Source organism: Cyanistes caeruleus, unplaced genomic scaffold (assembly GCF_971803275.1).
Source record: "Cyanistes caeruleus unplaced genomic scaffold, bCyaCae1.hap1.1 HAP1_SCAFFOLD_65, whole genome shotgun sequence".
In the NCBI taxonomy this organism is placed as follows: Eukaryota; Metazoa; Chordata; class Aves; order Passeriformes; family Paridae; genus Cyanistes; species Cyanistes caeruleus.
Window position 1 is genome coordinate 4,171,194 of NW_028255884.1, and position 15,445 is coordinate 4,186,638.

Here is a 15,445-nt window from a genome sequence, read left to right on the forward strand (position 1 = left end):
GTTAATAAACTTACTCATTCCTTTACATTTTAAGCTTCTTTTGCCCTTCTCATCATCCACATCTCACAGCAAGAAATGACTAAGTTTTACAGTGATTTTTTAACTAATGCTTTAAAACCACGAGAGGTGGCACAGAGAGGAGGAAATTAGGGCTTTCACCATTGTGGTGTCACAGGGAGGAGAACAATGGGACTGTCAGGGTTGTGGTGTCACAGAGTGGGGTACACTGGGGCTGTCACGGCTGTGGTGTCACAGAGAGGAGGAAATTTGGGCTGTCAATTCTGTGATGTCACAGGGAGGAGAACATTGGGGCTGTCACTGCTGTGCTGTCACAGAGAGTGGAACACTGGGGCTGTCACAGAGAGGAGAAAATAAGATATTTTTTTTTTATGTTATGAACATGAAAAACCATCCTAGTAAAACAGATGTACATGTATACATGGAGTAAAGAACACTTTTACAGCAATCCAGAACTTGTTAAGTAGATTCACAATTGATATAATGTGATATTATAATGATCCAAATAATGTATAGTATAGATTATTCAATGTACTTTATGTACTATCATCCCAGAGCCTGCAACAGCTGATAAATGAGTGACGGATTGGACAATTATGTCCAGATAACAATTCTTCAAGCTCACTGTAAGGATCCAGCTGTTATATTAATTCACTGATTGCCAAGTCAAACTGACCTGAATATTGTTTTGATGCAGAAAACTTCTGGGTTTATTGGTAAATTCTCCATCCAGGTAAAGTTAAGGCCTGGCCTGGATCTCAGCTTTAAACTGGAGGGAAGCCCTTAGCTTTCTTTCTTTAAACAAAATTCCTAACAATTATAATTTAATCAACTAGCTATTATTTGGATGTCTTTCAGCTTAACTTTGAGATTACTGAAAACTGTGTTGAATTAAATCTATAATATACTTGTTCAAATGAAGGAAAAGGTTAAAGAATGAGAGAAACCTGTGCAGGGTTAACTATGTATTTTTTCAATTCAATTTTTAAAAAATGCATTTTTCAGAAATTGACAGTAATTACAGTAGTAATGCCTGGTGATCACCTTATATATATATGTATATACATGATATTTTATATACAACTTTATATTATAAAATGCTACATTAGAAGTAGATGTATAGAGAAGACATTTTCAAAACATTCATTTATTGAGAATACTGAAGCAAAGCAAAAATCTTTTAAATTTCTTGGGATGAATGACTATCATAATTTTTCATGTTATTTATAAAAAGCAAAACCAACAGATATCATTAGAAATGCAATATCTATATTTATTCTATTATGCAATATTTGTAAACTTTTTGATTTACTTTTGAAAGCATTTTATTCAATAGGGGCTTCTCTCTGAAGCTCAATTGTGACCGCAATAATTTGCAGATTAGCCAGCAATGCAATTTACAATGCTTTTGATTTTTGCATTGCCTAATTAAATTTTTTATTATTATTATTATTATATTTTTCCTCTTGTTGCTTGATTTCTTCCTTTCAGCTGCTTTGTGGAAAGCAGCCCAGGGATGCTGAACTTTGTATTGATATGTCCCGAATCCACGGGTTTTAGAATCGCTCCCAAGTCTCTGTATAGTTGTTCCTCTAGTCTTTCAACAGGTTTAGACACTCCCTTTGCTAAGATAAAATTCAGGGAGGTTTGCACAGATTCTGCAGCTTGCAAGAATTTTGAGAATTCTGCAGCTGACTGAGACAAGCCCGTCTGTTCTTTTTCTGAGCCCATATTGTCCATTCCTCTCCCGTCTCTTGCTTCTGCCCTGTTTGTAGGAGATACCGTGTCTTGTGTGGCTTTTACTGCCATAATCCCATCCTTTGAAAGGATTTCCAACACTTTGGGTGATGTCTTGTGAGATAAAGGTGTCCCAATCCCCATGGAATTACAGAGGCAGAGACTCAGCCTTTTCCAGCATATCCATCAGGGTCTCCCTTCCTGTGCTGGTCTGTAGCATCCCTTGCCTGTGTTTCAGAGTTCCGTTTAGTGAAAATGACTTCATAAATCACTCTAGAAGCCAACAGAGGTTTAGTTGCTGCCTGGTCTCTAAGAGTGGCCTTTCTATATATTCTCATGTTTATCTTATCCCACAGGCTTGGGGTAAAAATTTTCTGTGGATCCATGTTAGGGAATTCTGCCTGTATCCAGGATAGAAGGCTTTTAAGCTCATCTGTGGGTACAGAGATTGGGTGCTCCTTGACCACAGTTTCCAAGATAGCCAAAACCTCCCTCTCAGGTTTGGACATGTTTCCCATATTTTTGCTCCCTTTTGACAACTTACCTGACCTTACAGTCAGCTTTTCTCTCAGCTCCTCTATCCGTGATCTGTTCCACAGCTCACAGACGTCTGGCTCTGGCTTATCTGCTCTCACCAGCACCAGGATTACCAAGATCTTATTTTTCTCCTTTCCATGGAGTTTTCCCAGATTTCCACTCTCTTCTCTTTTTTTTTGTTTTTTCAAAAGGGGCATTCACATTCAAGGTACCAAACATTTTGGTGCCACTCTGTCTTGATAGGACATTCGTGGTTGGGTTTGTTTCCCCTCTTGGACTGAGACTGACGAGAGAGAGGCAGTTTTCTCTTGTTTGGTTGTTTATTCTTCTTTTATCTCCATTACATGTATACAGGGTACAAGGAGCCACAAGCAGCTATGAGCACTAAGATAGAAAGGTGCAAAATGACTAACAAAGATCTTCTTCAAGGTTTTTTATATGTCCATTTACCCAGTTAATAAATGCCAAGGAAATTATTTTTCTTAGTGACCCAATTACCCAACACCTGTGTGCTGCACTGCAGCATTCTCTATCCAATCACCTACTACTACCCAAAAACCCCTAGAGGAAGAACATGAAGAAGAAAGGAGGACAAGAGACAACACCCTAAATCCTCCATCTTGTCTTCTGTTCTCTAAACTAGTTTAAACTCCAAACTTTTATCTTTTTCACCCAGTGACATAAGAAAACTTTCTAATTTACACATTTACACCTCTAGCTTTTCTATTTAACAATTGTTTTCAGGATGTTATATGAAATTCAGTGTTTTCTTGGATGTCAGAGCCAGGTATCAGAGATAAGGGCAAAATCTCTGTGCCTCTGACTCCAACAAATAGTATGAGTGGTTTTCCAATAATCCACCTTTCCTGGACACCTTTGTTTTTAAGGGCTACTTCCCAAGGAACCCTCTGAATAAGTTTCCTAAATAGGCCAATGTCTGCTTTCCAGAAGTTCAATGTAAAAGTCTTATTTTTGTTCCTTCCGATTTCACTAAGTATTGAGAATTCTATAATTTCATGATCACTGTGCCCCAAGCGGCCTCCAACCACCACATTGCCCACCAGCCCATCTCTATTTGCAAACAACAAATCTAACGTAGCTCCTCCTCTATTGGGCTCACCCACCAGCTGCAACAAAAAATTGTCCTCCGTGCACTCTAAAATGTTCCTGGACTGCCTCTTTTCTGCTGTATTAAGTTCCCAACAGATGTCTGGCAGGTTGAAGTCGCCTATAAGAACAAGGGCTGGTGATCCTGAGACATTCTCCAGCTACTTGCAGAATGAATTGTCCACCTCTTCTTCCTGGTTGGGTGGATGACAACATACTCCCAGGAGGATAATGTCAGCCGTGTGGGCCTTCTTCTTAATTATTACCCATAGACATTCAAATTCGTTGTCACTAGTTTCAATACCTGTGGTGTCAAAAGCCTCCCTAACATAAAGGGCCACCCCTCCACCTCTTCTCCCTTTCCTGACTCTTCTGAAGAGCTTGTTGACATTCAGTGCAGTGCTCCAGTTATGTGAGTCATCCCACCATGTTTCCATGATGGCAACTACATCATAGCTTTGCTGTTGCACCATGGCTCCAGCTCCTCCTGATTTTTTCCTATTCTGGGTGCATTGGTATCCCTGCACCTCAGCTGGGCTACTTATTTCACCCCTAAACAATGGGGCTCACCTTATTGTCACCCTGACAAGAAGGACACCGTTTTTTGCCAGATCTTGCTGTGGTTTGTGCGTCTCTTCACATGAAATCAGTTGACAAGAGACAATTAGAGGCTCTTGAACGTGTTTGTGGAGAACATGGGCTGGACTGTTGACCCTGGCTATTGATGTATTGCTTCTGGTGTAAACAAGAGTTGGAGAGTCACTCGGGCGCGTGAAATAGAGGAGGTGTATAAGTGTCAGCCATGTATCACACGGGTTATTTCCTAGTCTAGAGCACAGTGGTTGATTGATTTTGTTGGTACACCATTTGGTCAGTTGCCTGGAGTGAATGTTCCAAGGGGTGCAGAGTACTGTGTGAACAGCAACAGATTTTGAATGCATTGGAACTGATTGAAGATTTTGGGCAGAGAGTATTAGCAGATATTAGCTTTGAGCTTCTTAAATGCTTAGCATTATTACGTATTAGACAAGGCAATAAGGTAGTGAACACCAAGTGTGGACTGGGTGTTGGAGTTCCCCAAAGTTGGCAAGTTCATAGTAGCGAATGGGACAAGGCAGAAAGACAATGGTGACATGCATGGCCATGGCGATGTTAATGTTGATTTTTGGGGGTTTGTCAATGTATGGAGAGGGGGCGTTTCTTGACAAATCACAAACGAATGTTTGGGTAACCTGGCTAATGCATCTGGTATTCAGGATTTTGGTCTCAGTTTACAGCAGGCCAGTGAGCCTTTTTGAACTTGCTTAATTGGCATTCCCCTTCAGGAGAACAAAACAGACTTTTCTGGTTGGTGGGACCCTAAGACAGTAAATTTAACTAGTGGCACAAATAGTGACTGTCTAAGTCCAAAAGGACAGTACATTTGCCTGTCTATGCCTAATGCACCCTGGCAGAAAACAGTAATTGAAAATTTGAACTGATCGTATCCTATCGCATTTCAAGAATTGGATTTGTTAGCCAGTGTTTTCCCAACCTTGGATGTTAATGTTGCTGTTCTGCCTAGCTGTGACAGCATGACCCCACCGTGGACACCAGTTAATGGTACAGGAGTAGTTTGGTTTGGAGATCCCTGGTTTAGCTGGTTACAGAAACAAGGGGAAAAAACATAATTTGAAGATTATTAAAATGTTACAGGGCAATCTTCATAGAACAGATTAAAAACAGGGGTCTGACAGTAAATACTTCAGGAGGGTGGGAACTCCCACCGGGAGTATTTTTGATTCGTGGAATCGAGCATGGCCTGCTCTTCCAAGGTGACCTGTTGGTGGACCATGCTATCTTGGTTGACTAACATTATTTGCCCATCACATGAGAGATTTATTGAATGCCAGTCACATGTCGTCATCAAAGATCGCATCAATCCATTCAGAATGTTGATGAGACTTGTAATGATAATGTGCAATTGCCATCACTGGTGGCTGTCATTGCAACATCTTTCCTTTTACTGGGGGAATGGCTGCCATAAATGTGAAAAACATAGCTCATCTTGCCTGTTGGGGAGAAAAACAGCTTAGTTTGATTTTGAAAATGCTGAGTGAGTTGCTAACTGATGTTGATAGTATCAGGCATGACACCTTGCAAAATCACGCAGCTATGGATTTTTTGTTATTAGCACATGGATAAGGGTGTGAAGATTTTGAAGGTATGTGCTGTTTTAACTTATCTGGCCACTCCCAAAGTATTCATAAACAACTGGCACAATTGCATGAAATTATGAAACATATCACAGAAGAACATGACCCCTTTTCAGACTGGCTTGCTAGTTTGGGCCTAGGGGATTGGTGGCAGACCCTAGTTAAGGGAGTAATAATGTTACTGATTGTATTTTTAAGTTTTATGCTGATTCTTCCTTGTTTGTTACTAGGCCTTCAACAAACATTGCACAATTTAGTTACTCGAATTTCAGAGAAAAGAGAGGGAGATGTAGGAGTCTGGGCTGCATCAGAACAAATTTGGCCATAAAGGGAAACAGCTAAGAATGAGGGCAAGGTTATCAGACAAGGAAGGAACAGTTGTGATCAGTAAAATAACTCAAAGTAAGAGCCAAACAGGATGAGAAATAGGGAAGTTGAGCAAGTTGTGGTCCAATATATGCAAATGTAATTATCCAATAAGAATGCTTATAAGGGCGTGTGAACAGCACGTGTAGCTAGCATGCAACTAATTATAGAGGAGATGCATGCATGAATAGCTTTGTATACAGTATAAATGTAACCAAGTTTGGAGAATAAACAAACGATCTGATCATCCTATTGGTGCTGTGTCATTCCTGTTCCCACGTGAAGAAATGAAGACCTCAGCAGACCTTCATGGACTCTCTCAGATTTTTCATTTCTTTCATCCACAAGCACCTGCAAAACTTGGGTGTTCCCTTCCCCTTAAGTTTGAACATCACAGAGAGAGAGGGACAGAGAAGCTTGCTGGGCCCCAATGGCTGCACACATGTAACCCACCAGTGTTGTTTTGCTCAGCTTTTCTCCAGCAGGCAGCATTAACCAGGTGAGGCTGCTCAACGGCTCCTAGCACTTTGGCATTGCCCACAAAGGACTTGGAAGTGCATTTTGTCCCATGATACAGGGAACAGATGAATGTGCCACAGCAGTCAAGGGCTGGTCAGTGAGCAATGTCACCGGGGAGTGGCTGCCAAGGGGACTCTGTACCACGGGTGGCATTTGACCCTCACTGTTCAGCCAAATTCCCACCCACCCCAGGTTCCACCCCTTCAGCCCAGTTCTCTCTACTCAGGCTCTGAGGAGACCGCAGCAGATCCTGTCACAGGCCCTGCTCAAGTCTGGGCACACGACATCCCCTTCTTTTCCCTCCCACAGGGGTTCTGCAGTCCCTGCCTTGTTCTGCCAGGGCCTGCAATGGCTGCAGGAGGATTTGCCACATTCCCTGCTGTGCCTGACCAGTCTGTAACACTCCCAGTCCCCCTCCCTGCCCTGTCTGCAGACTGCTTCCAGGTCTGCCTTTCCCAAGTGCCCAGGACCCTCTGGGATGGCTCTGGCCTTTCCAAGGGGTTTGAGAGAAGTCACACAGAGACACTACCCAGCCTTCTCCACATCCCTGGCACCAAAGGCCTTTTTCACATCCCTCAGTTCCAGGTCAGTGCCCAGAACACAGCACAGCTGTGTCCAGGTCCCCAGGGTGGTTCAGAAGGAGAAGGCAGCTGGGATTTCTCCCCACAGACCCAGCACTCCAAAGTCTCTCTGTGCCATCCATGGCTGTGCTGAGCATTTTCCCTGCAGCCTCCCTGCCTTGGATGTTTCTCTCCATGCAGTCCTCAGCACAGCCCAGCAAAGAATTCAGGTGGTTTCCCAGAGGACATTCCTCCTGAGTGAAGTGGCCTCAAGGCACTGTTTGTGCCACTGGAATTGTGCCAGCCCGGGTGCTGCTGATGGTGTTGGTGCTCACTGGGGTTCATCTCCCCACACACACACCATGCACTGCTGAAGTCTCCTGAGTACAGAGCAAACATGGACTGCTGGCCTGGTCCCTTGGTGTCCCTCCATGCAGGGACAAACAACCTCCTGCAGGTGAGGGCAGAGGCCAGTGCTGGCAATGGTGGTTGCAGGGGCTGCTGGGGCACAATTGCCCTGGGGCACCTTCCCACGTTGTCCCTGGAACACAGACAGAGCCCAGGCCCTGTTCAGCTGCTCCCTCAGGTCCATCCCAGGAGCTCTTGCTGCGCCAGGGCACTGCTGTACACTGAGGTTTGCTTTGCCAACCCATTCCTGGAGCACATTCCTGACAGGAGCTCTGGAGGAGAGCAAAGCCTTCCTGCCCTGCCCTCAGGAGATGTCCTTTGCTGCTGGAACTGCTGCTGGAACCCAGCTGTGTCCCGTCAGTGCCCATGGCCTGTCCCTGCCTGTGGGCACAGCACGGACACGCAGCAGGACAGTGACCAAGCTGCCAGAGCACTCTGGCCTGGCACCCACAGAAGGGCTGAGAAGGGGAGTGTGGAGCTGGGAAGAGCAGCTCTGAAAGGACCAAGTGCTGCTGCTCCCTGGCAGTGCTGCTGGTGTGGGACTTTTCCCTTTCTCCCCTCTAACTGCAGGTCTGAGTTGGGATCCCTGATAAAGAAGGCAGTGCAAGGCAGTTTATTTTGTTCAAATAAAGCAATAGTACAAATCCTGGTTTACAGAACTTCTGGATAAAACTTGAGGCAGACAGCGAATTAGATGAGGGATGAATAAAACCATTTAATTGAGCACAACATTATGGCAAGAATACATTGCCACCACCAAAGACTGGGAATGAGCCAGTCATGAGTTCCAATCTGAAAACTATGAAGCAAAAAACAAACACTTTTTTGTTTCTGAAAAGTATCTAGTCATCATTTTCCTTAGGGAATCCCTGAGCTCCTGGTTCCTCAGGCTGTAGATGAGGGGGTTCAGGACTGGAGGCACCACTGAGTACAGAACTGACAGTGACACATCCAGAGAAGGGGAGGAGATGGAGGGGGGCTTAAGGTAGGCAAATATGGCAGTGCTGAGGAACAGGGAGACCACAGCCAGGTGAGGGAGGCAGGTGGAAAAGGCTTTGTGCCGTCCCTGCTCAGAGGGGATCCTCAGCACGGCCCTGAAGATCTGCACATAGGAGAAAACAATGAACACAAAACAGCCAAATAACAGAAAAGCACAAACTATGAGAAGCCCCAGTTTCCTGAGGTTTGAGTGAGAGCAGGAGAGCTTGAGGATGTGTGGCACTTCACAGAAGAACTGGCCCAGGGCATTGCCATGGCACAGAGGCAGGGAAAATGTATTGGCTGTGTGCAGCAGTGAATAGAGAAAGGCACTGGCCCAGGCAGCTGCTGCCATGTGGGCACAAGCTCTGCTGCCCAGGAGGGTCCCGTAGTGCAGGGGTTTGCAGATGGACACGTAGCGGTCGTAGCACATGATGGTCAGCAGGGAAAGCTCTGATCCAAGGAAGAAGATAATCAGAAAAACCTGTGCAACACATCCTGTGTAGGAGATGGTCCTGGTGTCCCAGAGGGAATTGTGCATGGCTTTGGGCACAGTGGTGCAGATGCAGCCCAGGTCAGTGAGGGCCAGGTTGAGCAGGAAGAAGAACATGGGGCTGTGCAGGTGGTGGCTGCAGGCTACGGCGCTGATGATGAGGCCGTTGCCCAGGAGGGCAGCCAGAGAGATGCCCAGGAAGAGGCAGAAGTGCAGGAGCTGCAGCTGCCGCGCGTCTGCCAATGCCAGCAGGAGGAAGTGGCTGATGGAGCTGCTGTTGGACATTTGCTGTGGCTGCACATGGGGACCTGTTCATGAAAAAAAAGAGCAGTGACAAATCAGGAGAGGCTGGGACTCGCCCACCCTTGTTCCTGCTCTGGGAAAACTTCACCCAGGTCCCTGACTGAGCTCCAGCTGTGCTGTCTGAGTGTGCCAGGAGCAGCCAGGCCTGTGCCTGGGGGCTCTCCAGGAGCCATCCCTGACCTGCTGCCCTGGGTTTGTGGCCATGTGACAGAGGGAAAAAGCTGGATATTCAGGATTTGTCAGGGGAATCACTCCTAAAGCAGAAGGCCTTGTTGCCATGTTTACTCCCACTTCTAAAAGATATTGAGAGCAGGAAGAAATTTTAGGCATTCTTTCCCTGCCCACAAACCATTCTTGGTTCTCTGAGGTCAGAAATCCCCAGCATTTCTGCTGCACTCAGAATTTCCCACTGAGAGATGTGAGAGGCAAAGGATTCCCTGTGGCTTAGGGAAGGTGAGGGGCTGGATGGGCTTGTTCCCAACTGCCCTGGGTTTGCACCTTTGGCTGGAATCAGAGCACAATCACACTCCTGTGTCACCCTGGCATAAACCAGACCCTGCCCAGAGCAGAGGGATCCCTGAATGTCTCACCCTCTCTAAAGGTCTCTGGGCAAGGTCTCAGCACCCCCCTCTGCCAAGGACACTCACGGCTCCCTTGGCAGAGCCAACAGCATTTCCTCAGCTGTGGCATCTCTGCCCTTCCCTGTGGGACATTCAGGGAATTCTGAGAGGCTCTGGCACAGATTTGCAGCCAGGAGGGCAGCTCAGAGCTTGGAAGGACACAGCAAGGAGATCCCCAGGTGTGCCCATGATGGGATCTCAGGGAGGGGGCTCAGCTCATTCCCCTTTGCCATGAACTGCTTTGCCCACAGGGAAGCTGGGACACCCCATTCCCATGGACACACCTGCCTGGCAGCAATCCCAAGGGCAGGGCCTGACTCAGCTGCTGCAGATGCCAGAGCCTCCCTGAGAGCCCCAGATACCAATGACAATATCAGAGCAGTGCATTTAGGCTGTTTAGGAGCCTCCCAGCAGAGAGACTGAGCACCCAAACTTACAATTCTGTCATCTCTGTACATGTTCCAACATTACTTTGATGATCCTGGTGTGTCCCCTTCAACTCAGAATGTTCTGTGATTCTGGGATTACAATTCCTCTTCTGCTTCTCTCATCCTGCTGTTGTCTATAATCAAAAGAGAAAAAAAACCCCAAACCTTTGCAACAGTGTTAGAACAGTAAAGTAAAAACCAGACCTTTATTGGAAACTTCCAGGTGTCCCAGTGGGGTTGAGGCACACCCGGCCCCTTATTTCAACAATTTATTAAGATTGATTAATTAGGATATTTAACAGAAACATTCAATAGGAGATTCAGCTGCCCCAGTTACACACCCCAGGGTCAACCCATTGGAGTAGGTCGAAGGGTTTCTATGCCCCACTTTTTGTTATGACTGCTCACATTCTGGTTAAAAAACAAAATGCTCTTCTTGTAGCTCCTCTCCCTGATAATAAGACAATACAGTATTTCAGAAATCTATTTAGAAGATCAGATTATTGTTCTAAAATGTAAGAGTAAGGTTAGGAAACATATTAGAGTTAATTAAGGATAATAGTTGTCCTTAATTATAATATAAATGTAATATAATATAATAGTATAGTATAGTATAGTATAGTATACTATACTATACTATACTATACTATACTATACTATAGAATAATAGTTTAATAGAGTTAATTAAGAATTAAAATTTTATAATTACATAATAATAGTTTACAGATCTAAAAATATATTAAAAATGCATAAAAAGCAAAAAACCTTTTGTCATCATCACAACTTTCCCACCCTGCTTAAAGAAAGAAATTGAAAACAGTCTCAGGAAAGCTCCTGATCTTTACAGCAATCCCAGGCTCACCTTCTTTTGGGAAGTGTCCTCTGGAGCTGTGTCCAGGCAGGACTGGAGCTGGGAGCAGCCCTGCCCCACACAGCCCCTCTCAGCAGCAGCCCCTGCCCTGCTCAGGGCGGCTCCTTCCCCCCACAGCTTCTCCCCAGCGCTGGGAGCAGCTCCCCGGGCCGGCTGAGAGCTGTCCCTGGCAGGCAGCAGAGTCCCTGCCCCAGCACAGCGCCCTGGGCTGCAGGACCCTGCTCTGCAGGACAGCCCTGGGCACCCCTGGCTGCTCTGCACAAGGGACAGGCAGAGAATGTACTCACAGAGTCTGTAGGCACTGGCATGTTCCCAGTAGGCAAGAGAAATGTGCTTTTGAAGCTCTTCTTGGTTTCCAGCAGCTGCCTCTGTGCCAGGAGCCCGGCCCAGCTCAGCAGCACAGACACAGCAGCAGGACTTTAATGAGCCTCTTGGGGCTTTGTGCTGAGGCCCTGAACATCAGTCCCTGACAGGGAGGGGAAGAAAGCTCTCAAGAACTCCAAGTTAGAATCCAACTCCAAAGTTTCTTTCACTTTTAATGGGTCCCACTGAGGGATGTGACTGAGAAAGTGTCCCCAGGCCCCAGGCAGAGCAGAGAACTGGAGGCACTGATGACAGCTGGGGACAAAGAGAAGCCAAGGCTTGGTGCCCTGGGCCACAGCAGCCAAAGCTGTGCCAGCAAGGGCTGTGAGGAGACACCTTGTCCTGAGGCCCTGGGGCCTCCTGGCACAGCCCCAGCAAGGCTGGCCACTGTCACCCCCTTGGCCTGCCCTCAGCATCCCCCCTAGCCCACATGCCAGTGGCCTCAGGGATCTGCTGGAAGGAGTCCCTGGGGAGCCTTGCTCAGGAATGGCCCTGGGGGCTCCTTCATGCTCCCAGGGACTGCAGCTTTTTCAAAGGACTTTGGCTTTTGCTTTGGAGTCTCTGAGAGCTTTGTGCAATCCTGGCCTCCAATTATCTGCTGTAATTAGTCCCTTGAGAGCCTTTGTCAGTAACAACACTCAGTGGGGCTCATTAATGCTTCAAGGTACTTCAGGTTCTTAAGGCACTTTCCTTTTTCCTTCCCACCCTGAGTCTCTGAGAAGTTTGTGCAATCCTGGCCCCAATTATCTGCTTTAACGAGTCCCTTGGGAGCTTTGCATTGACACTCAGTGGGGCTCATCAATACTTTGAGATACTCAGGGCTTTTTCAGCTACTTTGGATTCTCCTTCCCTCACTGAGTCTCTGGGAGGTTTTTGTGCAATCCTGGCCTCCAGTTCTCTCCTCCAAGGAGTCCATGAGGAGCCTGTGCTGGGGATGGACCTCAGTGGGACCCATTAATGCCTCAAGAAACTTTGGGTTTTTCCTCTGACTTGGACTCTTGGAAAGGTTTGTGCAATCTCCTCTCAGGCCCTGAGGTTCAAGGGCTCAGCTCCAAATGCACCACGGGGCTCATTAGGATCAAGCAAATCCTAACAAACCATGGCTGTGCCTTGATTTCCCTCTGGTCTGGTGCAGTTCTTAGGAAAGTTTCCTAAATAGTTCTGGAGAAATAGTTCAAAGAGCTTCTAGGAAATATGTATTCCTATTTTAAAGGGTGTCTTTTATTCCTGTTCTCTTTAGAGCAGAGGTGATTGCAGCACTCAGTGATGGATATTGATCCAGGGTCTCTCCTAAGGAGGTGTGGCCAGGTCAGAGAAGCTGTGCCTTGAGGTCTGACCCAGTGGGGACAACCTTGCTCCACATTCCCCAGCCCCATCCTGTCTCTCCTCACTCCCCTGGGACCTGCTTTGCTCACAGAACTGGCTGCACTCAGGCAAAGAGGGGTTTTCCTTCTTTCATTTTAGCAATCTAAAACTGCTGAGTTTCCCCATGGAAAACAGACACCCTCCTCAAGTGTGTGCCAAGCCCAAGGTGCCACCAAGGAGGTTCCCCTTCCCCAAGGCAGAACCACACAAGGAATGTTTCAGACACACAGGGAGTTCCACAATAAACACAACCCCAGAGTTGGCTGAAGGCAGAATTAGAGCAGCTGCTGAAGGACAGACAAGCTTTGAACTCCTTGCAGCTGAAAGCACCAAGTGGGTTGTTGGGAGGTGTGTGAGTGAGGCAAGAGTGAGGGAAGGGAAACGCAGAGAGCCCTGGGAGTGTTTCTGTGCAGACAGGCTGCTGCAAGGGCAGTGTTGGACTTCTCTGGGGGGAACTGGGAGGGAGGTTGGGGCAGAGTGACCTCCCCAGTGACCTCGAGATGTCACACAGCCACCTGGGATGTCACAGCCCACTCAGTGGTGTCACACAACCTGCTCTGGGATGTCACACCACATTTCTGTGATGTCACATCTCTTCCTATATGCCACAAAACCACCTCGTGATGTCACATATCCTCCTGTGATATCACACAGCCACATTTGATGTCACAGCTCACTCTGTGATGTCACAGTCAGTATTGTGATGTCATACAACCTGTCCTGAGATGTCACATGGCTCTTCTATGATGTCACTGCCCACTTTAGGATTTCATATCACCACCATGTGGTGTCACAGTCTGCTCAGTGATGTCACAACCCTCTCTGTGATGTTGTACATCTAACCTCTGGTGTCACAGCCCTCTCTGTGATGTCACAACCCACTAAGTGATATCACCCAGACCACACTGTGATGTCATACAGCCACACTCTGAAGTCACAGCTTGCTCTGTTGTGTCACAGGATCCCCTCTGTGATGCTGCAGCTGCTCAGTGACCTCACACAACAAACTCTGGGATGTCACAGCCCCATCTGTGACCTCACACAGCCCACTCGGAGCTGTCACACAGCCCCTTTCTGACATCACAGCTGCTCTGGGGCTCCAGGACACAGCCACAGAGGTGCTGCTGTGACACAGCCCCCTCTGGCACATCCCACAGCCCCTGCCAGTGCTGAGCCCCTGGCAGCTTTGTCTGGGCCTGCTCTCTGTGTCCCTGAGCTGCCCTGGCAGGGCCCCAGCCCTGCTGGGCTGTGCTCAGGAGCTGCTCCTGGCCAGAGCTGTCTCCCTGTTGCTATGGTCAGTCCCTTGGCAGCTCCATGGAGACCCCATGCCAGGGGTGGTTGCCATGGACACCAGCTCAGGCCTGGAGCCAGAGCCCATTGCCATGGCAACCATTTGCAGTCCCATCCCCAGGCTCATGGGATCCCAGAGCCACAGAATTGGCTGAGTTGGGAGGGAGCCATGGGGATCCTCCAGTCCAACTGCTGGCCCTGCACAGGACACCCCAACAATCCCAGCCTGGGCCTGGCAGCGCTGGCCAAACGCTGCTGGAGCTCAGCCAGCCCTGGAGCTGGGAGCCTTCCCTGGGGAGCCTGTTCAGTGCCCCAGCAGCCTCGCGGGAAAAACCTTTTCCTCACATCCAGCCTAAACCTGCCCGCCTCAGCTCCAGCCGCTCCCTCCACTCCTGTCCCTGGGCACCAGAGGGAAGAGGTTCCCGCAGCCCCCAGCCAGGGACCCGCTCCCAAGGCTGCTGCCATGGCAACCAGGCCTGGCACCAGCTGGGATGCTCGGTTTCCATGGGCTGGGCTTCAGGAATGGCATTCCCCAATTTCCTGCTCCTGCTGAAACCGCGCTGCTGCTCGCTTCCCTCCCACCTCCCATGGAAAGCACAAAAGGCAAAGATCCCAGGCTGGAATAAGAACAATTTATTGAGAACAGCAACGGGATAAGGAACAAACAGACACAGAAATACATTTCGTAACAGAAAGGATAAGACAAACCATTCACAGGGAAAACTAAACCACCACCGACTGTTTCTTCCTGGACATGCATTTCCTCCTGCCAAGAAAGGACACCCTTCTACTCTGGTGAGAGAGAGGGAGTCTTTTCCTGCCCCTGGCAATGACCTGAGATGGGATGGAATATAATGACAGGGACATGGTCAGACTCTCATGTTCTTCAATCCCACATCATGTCATTGCCATGGGCAGGAAAAGGTACAGGTGTCTTCCCAGCATGGATCACAGGGAACATGGATCACCAGGTCTCTTCCCAATGTCAGTCTTCCAATGCGGGATGAAGCTGGAGCAGCGCACGAAGCTCTTCCTGCATTTGGACCACTCGCAGGGCTTCCCTTACTGGTGCTTCTGTTGGTGTCTGGTCAAGTGAGAGCTCTGGGTGAAGCTCTTCCCACAATGTGCACACTTGTAGGGCCTCTCCCCAGTGTGGATGCGCCGGTGCCTGATGAGGTGGGAGTTTTGCTTGAAGCCCTCCCCACAGTCAGGGCAGCGGAAGGGCCTCTCATCCGTGTGAATCCGCTGGTGCAGGAGGAGACTGGAGCTGCTCTGAAACCTCTTCCC

The 15,445-nt window shown here is 47.9% G+C and overlaps 1 protein-coding gene across 1 annotated transcript; it reads right to left on the reverse strand.

Annotated features, from left to right (window-relative positions):
* Window positions 1-8,104: 8,104 nt before the first annotated feature.
* Window positions 8,105-9,203, reverse strand: LOC147647236 (olfactory receptor 14C36-like). Its single transcript, XM_086872626.1, has one exon. It carries the CDS (start codon window positions 9,201-9,203, stop codon window positions 8,247-8,249), a length of 957 nt encoding a protein of 318 aa, XP_086728752.1. The 3' UTR covers window positions 8,105-8,246.
* Window positions 9,204-15,445: the final 6,242 nt, after the last annotated feature.